The following is a 13,496-nucleotide window of genomic DNA, read 5'->3' on the forward strand; positions in this document are numbered from 1 at the left end:
CCGGGCCTAAAAATCGGGCTCGAGCCTGGCCTTAAGCCCGAAAAAGCTCATCCCAGCCCGAGCAAACCGGCCCAACTACGGCTTAAATCATGTTTTCCTTCGGCCCGAAGCCCGGCCCGGCCTAACCGTCAGGCTGTATCTCGGGCCAAGCCTGGCCCGACATGCAATTTTGGCCCGGCCCTGCCTCAGATTTCGGGCTGGGTCGGGTTGGGCTGCCCATGCCCAGGTATTGGTGTCTCTCACTCGAGAGCCAGGCGACAAGGCCCAACACAACTACATAGCGTCGCAGACCTAATTTCCGGCCCGTCTCTGTAGCGAATGCCGGAGCTGAGCTGAGGCCCAACCCAAAGCTTCCGTGTCGGGTCAGGTGTGTCGAGAGACGCCGGACGGAGAGGAGAGAGATCATCCAAAAACCCCAATCCCCGCAGCCGCAGTCACCACCCCCGGCGAGCAACCACCGCCGCCGCAGCCGCCGCCGGAGTCTCGCCTCGCTGCCGCCGCAGCGCCCGGATTCGCCGCTCCTCCAGGTCGCTCCCATTCGCCCCCTCAGAGATTTCCTCCCCGCCCCTCTCCTCCTAACCTCGTTCCTCTTCGCCGCTCGCGCTCGAGGATGCTCGATGCGGCGCGAGCTCTCCTGCTCGGGGGAGGGTCCGTGTACCTCCGGCGTCGTATTATCCCTAGCCGCCGCCGGCATACATTCTGACTGACTCACTGCTGGTGCGATGTGCAGGAAGGAGGGACCCACACGGCGCCGACTGCTCCCGGCCACTCGATCCTCTGATTACGCTCCCGAATCACACAGTTTAACCAGGCAGGATCCCATTCTTCTCCACGAGATTCCGCTCCGAGAGCCAGGCAGGATGAGCAGCAGAGCGCAGGGCGAGAAGGGTTCCCAGGGAGCACCGGGCGGGTCCGAGACGGCTGCCCGCACGAGGCCTCTGAGCATCCAGGAGATCCTGCGGCGCCGTGAAAAGAAGGCCATAGCAGAGGCTAAGAGGGCTGCCGCGGAGGCTAAGGATGCCAAGGAAGAGCTCCAGGACTACGAGAAGGGTAAGCCGAGTCGCTCCGATTCAGGAAGAGGGCACAAAGCCAGAAAGGACGTGCCTGTGGAGAAAGAGAGCGCTAGAGATGCGCCGAGGGAGGACTCCAGGAAGGATGATGTGAGGCATGTGTCTAGGGAAGGGAGTAGAAAGGATAGCGCGAGGCACGCGCCGAGGGAGGCGTCCAAGAAGGACAACTTGAAAGATAGGCCGAAAGATGGTTCCAAGGTGGATGACGCACCAAAGAAGGGCTCCAAGAAAGAGCGGCACTCCGCGAGAGATGATGGTCAGTCAGCTGGCAAGGACAAAGGCTCTCGTAGTTCACATAAACTTAGCACGAGCACGAGAGCCTGGCCTGCTGAAAGCAGAGATGGAAACCATGGAGAAATCAGAGCGAGGAATGGTGATGCGGCAAGATCCGAATATCTGAAGGGTCCTGCGAAAAGATGGAATGGTGAACCCGTTCACAATGATAGAATCATCGAGAGCGACAAGCTCCGGAATGAAGCCAAGAGGAAATACGACCATAGGAGGCCAGAATACGATCAAAGGAGGCCAGATGTTGATCTACCGGTGTTGAAGAAACATGATTCTGCACGATTCAAGCACTATGACAGAAATGATGGGAGGAAAGAGTATGGAAATCCATACCATGAAGAGCCCAGGCCAAAAAGGAGAAGGTCAAGAAGCAGGGACCATGATCAAGGAAGACGTGGCAGATCTGTCTCACTATCCCCAAGGGCACAAAGACGTAGCTACCATGGACACGATCGTGACAATTATCCTCCAGGAAGAAAGTATGCTGAAAATGACAGGCATAGAACATCTGGGAATGGTGGACACGGTGGTGAGTCTTACCAGAGACATGAAAGCCCTCTTGGAGGCTACTCACCAAGGAAAAGGAAAACAGTGCCACAAGACGAACAAGTGAGCACCAAGATTACTCCTCCAGCTGTTCGATCCCCAGAAAAGAAACCAGCCACGTGGGATCAGGCTCCTGCAGGAGCAGATCAATCTAATTTCTTCACCACTTTGAAGCCAATTGTTAGTCAAACCTCTTCTGTTTCAGTCAGTTCTAGCGCACCAAAGCCAAACCCTGCCACTACGCTTGACACTATATTGTCCGGGAATAGTTCGTCTATTGACTCTGTCCAGCTAACACAAGCAACACGGCCACTTAGGAGGTTGCACATCGAGAATTTAACTAGTTCAGCATCAGAGGATATGTTGATTGGTTGCTTGAATGACTTCTTGCTGTCATCTGGTGGTAACCATATCCAGAGGTCTAAACAACCATGCCTCAGTTGTACTGTGAGTAAACTGCCACCTCACTTCTTGGTTGTTTGTACGACTTTGCCGCATTTCTTCATAACATTTGTCCACATCCTATGTTCCCTCAATGCAGATAAATAAGGAAAAACGCCACGCATTTGTTGAATTTCTTACACCAGAGGACGCTACAGCTGCTCTTTCTTTCGATGGAAAATCTTTCAATGGGTCTACCCTGAAAATTAGACGCCCCAAGGATTATATTGAAATGCCAGTAAGATATCCATACCTTTCACATCTATTCTTCTCAGTGGATGGTTTTACCTTTTCCATTAATTGCTTGAGTCTTGATTTTATCTAGATGATTCTCAATTTATTAAGTTTCCTGTTGTATTTTCTGCAACGATCTTTCAGTTGCTTCATTTGTTTCCTTCTGATTTTGGAACTTGCCAGTTCAGAGAATTATGACTTTACAAGACATTTGCCATTTCTGTTTTATATTAGCCTTTAATTTAGCATTTTACTGTACAGACACTGTATTGTGGGCTGAAGAAACATCTTAGTATTATTACGACTTTCAGTATACTAGCACAAAACCCGTGCGTTGCTACGGCGTCGCATTAAATAAAATGAAAAACAGTTTCTATATGTCTCTAAATCCACATGTCAGTCAAATTCAAATGGCAGCAAGTCCTTCGTTGACTTATCTTTTACCGAGCAATTAGCAGTGAAAAACACGATAGGAGAATCTTTTTAAGAAAAATATCCAGCCACTTTTGAAGTGGCAAATCTTGCTCAAGAAATTGGACAGCCAGTAAACATCTCCAGTAGTATAATGCTATGCTGATGTGCAATGAATTAATTCAACCCCTTGCTGTCGTTCCAGAGATCCAAAATCATTGGAGCACCGTTCCTAGACACAACATGTGGATTCAGCTTATGTGTGTGCTCTAGTGAGAGCAAGCAAGTATAACAGGTTGGTTGTCCAGGACGCAGCTTCTCTACTTGCAACGCAATCAGAAGCACGTCAGATGCTGATAATTAACTCCTTGTAGCGCATGCTGTACGTTGAGATTTTACAACTCTACAAAATTTGAAGTATTTGCATTAAATTGGTTGGAAGAAATATTCTATACATTGACAGAAACATAACATGCTATGGAGAAAAATAATAGAATCAGTACACTTCTTTTTTGAGCGATGAATCAATACTCGAAAAGTCTGATTTGGAGCATATTCAAACACCATAGCGTGCAATGATTTTCTTCTTTAGAGTAGCCAAGCGATTCATAAATTATTGTGGCCCACCTTGGATGAATTTGAGACATGAGACCAGTACGGATTTAGTCAATGTGTATTTTCCAGATCAAGATGTTGAGGATAAGTACAGTCATGATCCCTTATTGACAACTGAGACCTAATCAGGAGTCAGGAGGCCGGCGGATGATGGCAAGTGAGCAGAAGTGGGTTGGCAACAAATCTTGCAGTGATTGGCTCCTTCGAAATCTACGAACCTGAGTGCCCTCCATGCAATTGTTGTCCCATCTGCTAGGAAGATGGATAGGGTATGTGTCTCCTCTCCGAACAAGCAGCAGCACAGAAGAAAGGTAGACTCAACTCGCAATATGTCAGCTCGTAGTGTCCGTCTCAGACAAACCGTAGTACATTACCATCTTTCTTGTCTTAATCCTCTGAGATAATCTCTTCCTCTGAGATAATCTTTCGCAATCTCCTCAAAATCTGGGTCGAATCAAATCGCCTTCTTCACCCATTATTGTTCGATCGTTGCCAGACGCGGAAGATGCGTCAACTCACAGGTGCCTGGACGAGATGGATACGATGCAAACGACGGCCGCCCGAGTCTGGGAAAACAGTCTCGATTCGCTCAGGTCAGCGTACATCAGTTTGATTCCTTCGCCGGGGACAATCAGCACGTCGGCGCGGACGTTTCGATGAGGTGGCGGAGGTCGTTGGCTGCTCTAGGTACGGTGCCGCCGACGGCCGAGACAGTGGCGGCTAGGGCTTTCTCTCGTAGGGAAAAGGAATCGAGACGAGCTGTCGGCGAGTTTCTCCGTTCCTTTTTTTTTATCTCGCCTCGTGTTGGTTCTTGGTTGCCAGGGCCCAGGGATCGGTCTCCTTATATTTCACGTGTCTACTAAATCAGGCTCCAGCACGCTTTGCGCGTCCCAGCCCAGTCTATGCGTGGCGGCCCAAACGACGGGACGAAGCAAAGGATAGACGACGGAAACAAACAAACCCAGCGAACCGTTTTCAGTTTTGCGGTGGCAGCTACCGTAATTTCTATTGAAAATTATGGGCAATTTAAAAACGGACGAAAAAAGTGGGGAGAAACCTTACTTCCTTTATTAGTAGGTAAAGATAATCACCGTGCATACTGGGCCATGTGGTGCTCTAATTGCACAACTACGAATCTGGCGATGCATTGTACAACATGCTGAACACATTTTTAGGATAGATGCATTATTGATGTATTTGTATCGGCTAGATACCCATGCGCGTAAATGTGTCGGTGCCTCGTAGGTTGTTGTTCCGATGTGGTTTTGTTTTTTTGTCTGTTTGTGTTGCAGACCTATCCAGCTCTCCGTGTACGTGATTGTAAATAATTATTAGGTGTTACTGTTGATATTCCTGATATCAACTCCCCTTGTACAGCATGCTACTGACTGCCTGATCTAGTTTATCATCAATATTTCGAAGAACCTCAAACTTCGCCTAGATTATATTTAATATATGCCATGTATGCTTCCTTCAGTTTGCATTTTTTAATCCAGATGCTTTCTGCATATATGGAATATATTTTCCAGCTAAATTACTTTCCTCAACTTTCACATGTTCTTTCCATTTTATGCTTCGGTACTGTTTTTAATGGCCTAGCAGTACCATTTCAAGCATCACTCTTGCACGAAATGATATGATTTCATAGGGAAGAAACTCTTTGCTCTGCTCTTACATTCTATCAAGCTGTCTAGCCACCGAATGGCGCAGCAACTACATCATGTTTACATACATCATTGTATTAACTTGTCCATAATTTGTGTATTATCTACGTAACATGCTATGATTAATGTTGTTATGGTGAACTCTTGATCCAATAATGTCATCAACTATTCCAAATAAGAATTGCTGATTAATGTGGTTATTGAGCACCATGTTTGTTTCTGTTTGCATGTTTTATGCAAAAGTAGATGAGAGTAATCATTTCAGATTTACTCATGGTGCATTATTATATATAGCTTCTGTTTTGGATTTACTCATGGCATATATTTGTATCCTTCGAGAAAGTTTTTGTCTGACGGGCATGTTGGAATCTCTTAAATAGGGTATTTTAATTGGGTGTGTCATAATTCACGTTCAGGATCGTGAAGCAAAGGAATTGTAAAGCAGGCTTCCAGATGTAGTTCCTGTATTATGTGACTGCTGCTTCTTCCATAATCCATTGGCTGCTGACTACAATGCTGGCAGAGTGCTTATGGTGGCCAGTACACAGAAAAATAGAAAGACAGTTTGTACAACATCCATTTACGATCTTAATTTATGACAGTACAAATGCATTGTGGTAGTATGAGCTGCCAATTTGAGTTTAATGTGACATTTGAACTTTGTATTTACTTTCCTCTTGTCCACCATATCATGTTCCTGCCCAGCGTATTTCATCGACCAGATGGCATATTTAGCCCCTCTACTCTGTCCTAGGATTTAATTTGGAATCTTTACTCTTGAAAGGACCCGTTAGGTCTTTGTTTGTAAAACTGATATAGTTGGTTGTTCTCATAATCACGACTGAAAAGTTACACGGCAAACTGTGCTGCAACTGAGAGATGGAAATTGTGGGATTTTTTATAGGGTTCCATTCAGGTGCAATTTGGCATTGGCAGTAACAGAAGGTATCCGTCCTAAATTATTACAGGGATTAAGGTGTCTAGGTGGTCGTTGGCCTTTTCATTTCTCCCTGATGCCTCTGCTCCTCATTGATATATAAAGCCTTGTCCAAGACTTACAATGCAAGAAGGGTAGATACGAAAAGGAAACTCTGATCTATCTCAGATGGCGCATAAGCAAGAAGAGCAAGGAAACTAATAAATCTAGAATATAACTCAACTTTCAAGTTTTGAGCACTTCTCTCAAGATTATTTCCAGCATAGTTTAGAGTTTTTCCTATTCTGCCGCTTAGGGCCACCCTAATTGCAATGATTGGTTGCTGGGGCGCGGTCTTTCTCCAAGTTTAGTTTTGAGGGTCCAAGGATCAGCTAGGTCGGCTTGGAAGTTTTGTGGCTAGATGGCAATCAATATGGGTGTTTGCCTGTTGAGCACCGTTGGCAGATTGCAAAACCATATCTGTATTTGCCAATGCCAGCATGAATCCAACTGGGAGATTCAACGTACAACCATGTGAAAACTGAAAAGCGCACATCATATTCCCTCTTATGAATTTGAATTGAAGTCCAATAGGACCAAATATACCGAGTTAATAAGTAACCAATCTATTTGGCCTATGTGAAAAATACAGGGATCATGGTGAGCCCATGCCCCAGAGGCAACTAAAGGGTCAAAATATGCCATAATCCCTGTGTTTTTAAATCCCTTTTATCAGTTTCTTGTTAGAAACTACTACCTCCGTTCCAAAATAAGTGTCGCAGTTTTGTCAAGGTACATATGTATCTAGACGCATTTTAGTTGTAGATTCATCCATGTCTAGATAAAGTTGCGATACTTACTTTTGGAACGGAGGGAGTATGTAGTAAGATGTTGAAACATGAGTTAATGGAGTTTAACCCTGCACGCAGTATGATTTTCTGAGGCAAACATTAATTAGCTGCACCGATGATATATTTGTCGTCACTCATCCTTTTGTGTTCAGAGGGGATATATGATTTTTATAGCTTTCAAGTAGATTATATTTCCAAAACCTTGGTTTATTGCACTTCTAATGTCAAGGCATACCGATTGTTCTCTGCAGCATGTTGCTCCGAAGAAACCCGTAGAAGAAGAGATTAAAGTAACATCAGATGTTGTTGCAGATTCACCGCACAAGGTAACTTCCAGAATTAGAGAGGTTTTCTTTCTGTTTTCAGCTCACCAGAATATGGGCAAATATATTTACCAAGAGAAATGTGGCTTAAAGTGTTTACACATTTTCCTGGTTGATATCACACTCCGGTCCCAAAATATTTGATACATGTATTTGTTACCGGTATCAGCTATTTTCAAGCATAGAGCACAAGAAGATTTGACTGGTAATTTATGTCTTTTCATGTGCTGATCTCACATTGTAATTTTGCAGATTTTCATTGCTGGTATTTCTGGTGTTCTTTCGTCTGAGATGGTAATACAATTGTGTTCATCAGTATATTTGCGCCATATATTGCTCTGCATAGAGCCGGCCATTGAAGCATATGTCCCTGACATTTTGCCCTTTCCCACTCTTTCAGCTCATGGAGATTGTTAGTTCCTTTGGCCAGCTGGCTACATACCGCTTTGTTTGCAATGAGGACCTTGGTAGGCGATGTGCATTTCTTGAGGTATGGAACTCCTGTTGCACAAAAACTAAGCTTATGATATACTCCCTCCGTTCCTTTCTATAGTGCCTATAGATTTTTGGCATTTGTTTCAGAATATAAGGTTGTAGCTAGGCTTTTTTTCAATTACCCCCTCCCCCGTTCAGCTCCCACAGAACATGCGTGAGAAAAAATCCATACAAAATTGGAAACAATTAACTGAGATTCCTAATGCATGGCCCAACGATTTCTTAAAATTAGGCAGCAATGTTTTAGTTTCCTTAATTGAACTTAGCTGCACATATATGGAGAATCAACAAGAGAGATTTGTGGGATTTGTTACGGTAAGTTAGGAAGATATGGATTTCCCAAATTTTACGTTGATCTCAAATCGTTCAGCTAGGGGGTCTTGTGTAAAAAATACTCTTGCGCTAATTTACGTGCCAAAAAACTATAGGCACTATAGAATGGAACAGAGGGAGTAATAAATATAAAACCAGCAAACTCATATGTGATCAATTTGATGGAACAGTACATCGATCACTCCATTACAAACAAGGCATGTGCTGGCCTCAACGGGATGAAGCTTGGTGGGTCCATCATAACTGCTGTTCAGGTGTTTCCTAATCCTCTCGAGGTACAACCATTTCCCTGCCCAATCATGTAGTGTTTTTTAGCCATTTCATTATCTGTATTGATTCATATATATGCTTCTCCACTGCATTCCAGGTTCACAATGAAGCTTCCCCATTTTATGGTATTCCTTATAGTGCCGAAGCGCTTCTTGAAGAACCAACAAAGGTCATGCAGCTAAAGAATGTGGTATGCCGCAGTTTTATACATGTTTGATTATGGTTTCCTTGTATAAACGACTCTTTTCCATCGAAACCATTAGTTAAATAGTTTTCTCCTTACTAGACTGGCACTGTCGTATACCAACCAAACTTTTTATTTCCATCCATGTGCTATTCCCATGCCATAAATTAAAATGATATAGCAGTACTCGGTCCTTGCACTAATCTATGATGATGTAGTAGCTATAAACACAAGTATCAACTCATGTTTCACATTCTGAAGTTTGTACACTTGTGAGTTGTTGACGAACATGCAATATATGTAGGTTGACCGAGAAGAGTATTTGTTACTTTCAAAACCTGAGCTGGAGGAAATATTGGAAGATGTACGCATGGAGTGTGCAAGGTATGCAACATTCTTTTACTTTTATCTTGTACTTAGTGTTGTGGCTAGTAGCTTACATTATGCACGAGGCTGGCAGGTTTGGAGCAGTCAAATCCATAAATATTGTAGAGTATCCTTCTAGCATTGACAGCATTACTGAGGATATTGTAGTTGAGCCCAAAGATGGACCAGCCAAGCTTGAGCCCACTGAATGTTGTGCCAATGATAACTGTGCGGAGACTGCGACAGATTGCCCTTTACCAAGTAAGAGCATAGCAGTTCCTTCTGGCCCTATGAAAATTACAGGTGTAGACCCTATTTTTGAGGGCCAGGATCACAAAGAACCTGACACGCTTTGTGAGAGTGATATACCAGCAGCGGCAGATCAGTATACTGATCTAGATGACCTTCATGCTGGAGCTGCTGGCCCCTCATTGGATCAACAAATGGAGGCTGTTCATATGGATTCTGCTCAGGCTGATCAAGATGCTACTGCAGTGGGTGATATCCATGCTAGAGCTTCTGGCCTCTCATCGGATCAACCAACAGAGGCTGTTAATATGGGTTATATGCAGTCTGATCAAGATGCTACCGCAGTGGGTGATATCCATGTTGGAACTGTTGGCCCCACATTAGATCAACAAACGGAGGCCGATCATATGAATTCTATGCAGGCTGATCAAGATGCTACCGCAGTGGGTGACATCCATGCTACAGCTGCTGATCCCACACTGGATCAACAAACGGAGGCCGATCATATGGATTCTACACAGGCTGATCATCATGCTACTGCATTGGATGATGATAGTGCAGTTGGAGAAGGACATGCAGGCTCAAAAACTTTGGAGATCTGTATTTCTACTACTACACCTGGAGATGTGGTGCAGAGATCTGAAACTGAGAATGAACAAAAAAGCTCTAATGATGTGAGTGAAAGTGGCGCGGAAAAATTACCTGCGGCTGACACCAGAGGCGATGCTTCTGTTTCGGACACCATCGTGCTGGAAGCAGGCTCTATATTGGTAGAGTTCATGCGCAAGGAGGCTGCATGTATGGCCGCACATTCTTTACATGGACGGAGTTTCGGCGACAGGACTGTTTCGGCTGGATATGCACCGCATGATCTCTACTTGCAGAGGTACTTGAGGTGATTTCAGCTGCGACGAGATCCTGATGTTCCGATGACACCTGATGTTTTCGTATGTAACAGAAACATGTCTTGTAACTTCCAGATTTTGGATGGGTAGTTATATGTCCGTCAAAGTCAAGTAGCTTTCAGGCAGGAGGATGTACTGTTAGTTTGGGACCCTTTGGGCTGAACCTGCAACGTGTATTTTTCATGATACCTTGTATTAGTTGTTGACTTTTATTCCATGGATGTTTTTTTTTCCGTATCAGTAGTATAATGTAAAAGAGAAACAGGTTTTAGGTACTTTTTCCTATAGTTTTTTTTTTCTGAATTCATCAGTTGGCAGTAACAATCTAATATGAGAGGAAGATACAACACTATAATTAGAAGCACCTTCAGATTGCCTGCTTGAATAAACCTTTTATTAACCTTGTTTTCTGTGTCCTTTTTCGTTTGGTCGCTGCTCTTATGTTTGTTTAGGCACTTTACAGGCAAGAACATCAACTGGTTTGTGTTGATGATATACTCCTTTAGCTTTTTATTCAGTAAACATTCCCCAGTTAAAAGTAGCAAGCGAGCCGCAAAATGACCAGTTAAAAATAGCAAGCGAGCCTCTGGCCGATCATATGGATTCTACACAGGCTGATCATCATGCTACCTCTGAACTACCAGTGAAACTACAAGAACATTTCTCCACAATTTTTTTTCTCTAACAAATAGACTATCACAACATGAAGTTAACATCAGCAATAGCACTTTGCCATAAAGCCAAGATAAGATCTGATTTTGCAAGGAAGAATCACAAAACTGGGAGTTAAGTGATGGAATCCATTGATACCTCGCATGGTTTATATGATAATGGCTAGAAGTGTGCACTTTCGAAGAATATAGGGGAACATCACTTCATCACATATAACGGTAAAGGAAACATACCAGGAAGCTCACTGATAGATATGCACAATGTGTTACACAACCACCACATGTTCAATATTGCGAGACCTATTGAAGCCCAATCAAACAACCCATTCCTCCCCCGGGTTGCTCTCGCGCGAGCGGCTCCGGAGAGCCCGAACCCTAAGCAGAAAAAGCCCCCAAATCTCCTCCTCCCCCCGGCCGCTGCCGCCGCCGGCGCCGGCGGTGGCGGCCACGCCCGGCCGTCAAAGGCGGCGGGCTGGGTCGGCGCGCCCGGCGGGTTCCCTGGCGCGGAGGGAAACGCCATAAGGGCTGCGAGGTGGTGGCGGCGGGAGGTCGGCGGCGCGGGTCTGGAGGTCGTCGCCGACGCACGGCGGAGCCCACGGACGAGCGGAGGTCCTCGACTGGGCAGGCAGCAAGGAGAGGAGAGGGAGGACGCGGCGGAGCGGCTGGGTGGCGGCGCGGCTAGATCCCATCCCGGGGACGGCGAGGCGGGAGGATGCGTGGCCAGGGCGGAGTGCCCGAGCGCATCGGCCGCCGTTCTGTGGCCGGGGTCGAGCAGCGGGGCTCCCCGGCGGTTGCGGCGTGGCGCGGCGGGGCTGCCAGGAGTCGGAGGCGCAAGACCCAATCTTGGGGGCGGCGGCGCGGAGGACGCCTTGCCAGGGCGGAGTGCCCTGGTGCGTCGGTCGTCCGCCCCGGCGTTGGGGTCGGGCTGCGATGCCTCTCGGTGGTGCCGGCATGGGAGCTGGTGGTTGGAGCGGGCTCGGTCTGCGCTTCTCGGGCCAGATCTGAGTTTTTTGGGCCTTGTCATCGGCTGGCAGTGCCTGGAGCGGGTGTGCCGGAGATGGCCTGGCCTTCGCCGGAGGTGGTGGGGAGTGCTGCGCTGTTTTCGTCTAGGCTGATGCTGGTGACTTGGGCCGTCGTGCTGGAGACCACGGCTTTTTGCGACCATGATGTGGAGGAGCTGCGGTGGTGGCGGTGTGTCTCTCCATGGACAGGTTTGCCCCAAACCTCGGAGGCTCGGAGTCGTGCGACGATGCAGATGAAAGTCTTGCCCAACTCGTTGGGCCGGCGGCGATGGCGCCCGCGGGTGTCATGCACCTCTCTGGAGGCGTCGCCGAAGCATGTCGGTGTCTCTCGTGTTCTCGCCTGGTTTGGTTGGTGTCTCTGGGCGAAAGCCTAGATCCTTTGGATCGGCGTGATGGCGGCGTCCTCGACGTCGTTCCTCTGTTGGGAGCTTCGCGTTTGGAGACACGGCTTGGAGGTCCTGGTGCATTCCTCCGGTGTTCGCCGCTATTCGAGGCTGGCTGCAAGGGCGCAATGCACGCCACTGCTGGCATCCCCGAGACGATGTCTTCTTTAGGCGGCCCGAGTTCCGCCATCTTCCTCTTTCTTGGCGCGTTGACAAGGAGCGTCCTTTTGAAGTTGTTGCTCTTCGGAGGTGTCTAGCGTCGGTCGAGACGCGGCTTTGTGTGTTTTAGCTTAGGATAGGGTCCTTCGTGTTGTTGTTGTTTTGTCGGTGGTGGCTGTCTTCGGACTAGCCGGTGTGGTGTGTGTGCTACTTGTGGTAGCGTGTTCTTGTACTCAAACCTCTGCCTTCTATAAAGATATGGTATGCCTTTGGCGTACTCTCGAAAAAGAAAAAAAATATTGCGAGACCTTTGCTTCCAATTTTCCACTGGCCACGCCTCATGGTCTCACCTTGTGGCAGGGCTGTCTCATGGTGGTCATTGTAGCCGTCATGAGGTGGGCACACTAATTCCTCAATATAACTGCAGCCACAATCAAGGTCTACCTAAACAGGAAAAAGGAAGGAACACCCAAAGCCTAACACGAATTTGATGACAAAATCAAAGGGGATGTCACTTGTATAAGTAGGATAGAGAATCCAAAATTCAGGAAGATTGACCACAAAAAATAAACTATTAATATGCAGTGTCAAATATCATGATAAGATTAGAAATTAGCCAATAGTAGAACCATCCTATATAACTAAATAGTTCATCCCCACTAACTCATTTCTCTTAACATGCAACTACTCCACGTCAGCAGGCCCACATCCCTCTCCCTAATTGCTACGTTACTTTTCCCAGAAAAAGTGAACAATTTTGCGGTCATATTTTTTGATTTGACGTCGTCTTCTACCAGTAAGCTGTAGCATGTACTCCCACGCTATCATCCCCATGGCACTCTTCATCTACCCGCATGAGTGCAATTTCTCTTCGTCTCCTCCGATTCCATTGATGCAATAAATCAGAAGATGTAATGGTCTTTTTCTGACCATTCGTTTCCTCTCCCTTCCACCCCATCACATTCTTACTCCATCATGCCCGCTTCACCTACCCATGATTTGGTCCCAGAGAATACCACTATATATAGGCCAGCGCACCAGCCTTCTCCAGTCGTGAAAGTCTCATTGATGCGTATGGCTTCTACCCTCCTGCAACGCCT

General features: G+C 46.4%; 1 protein-coding gene across 2 annotated transcripts; it reads left to right on the forward strand.

Annotated features, from left to right (window-relative positions):
- Positions 1 to 365: 365 nt before the first annotated feature.
- On the forward strand, positions 366 to 10,394 carry LOC127325680 (uncharacterized). Of its 2 annotated transcripts, XM_051352497.2 has the most exons (11): positions 366 to 527; positions 731 to 2,351; positions 2,446 to 2,583; positions 7,288 to 7,362; positions 7,612 to 7,653; positions 7,760 to 7,849; positions 8,358 to 8,462; positions 8,555 to 8,647; positions 8,946 to 9,025; positions 9,102 to 9,268; positions 9,383 to 10,394. In XM_051352497.2, the coding sequence occupies exons 2-11, from the start codon at positions 861 to 863 to the stop codon at positions 10,153 to 10,155; spliced, it is 3,054 nt and encodes a 1,017-aa protein (XP_051208457.1). In that variant the 5' UTR covers positions 366 to 527; positions 731 to 860; the 3' UTR covers positions 10,156 to 10,394. The 2 variants fall into 2 exon arrangements, with proteins under 2 accessions (XP_051208457.1, XP_051208456.1); XM_051352496.2 differs by having other exon boundaries at positions 369 to 527; positions 9,102 to 10,394.
- The last annotated feature ends 3,102 nt before the right edge of the window (positions 10,395 to 13,496 follow it).

Source organism: Lolium perenne, chromosome 4, assembly GCF_019359855.2.
Source record: "Lolium perenne isolate Kyuss_39 chromosome 4, Kyuss_2.0, whole genome shotgun sequence".
Lineage (NCBI taxonomy): Eukaryota > Viridiplantae > Streptophyta > Magnoliopsida > Poales > Poaceae > Lolium > Lolium perenne.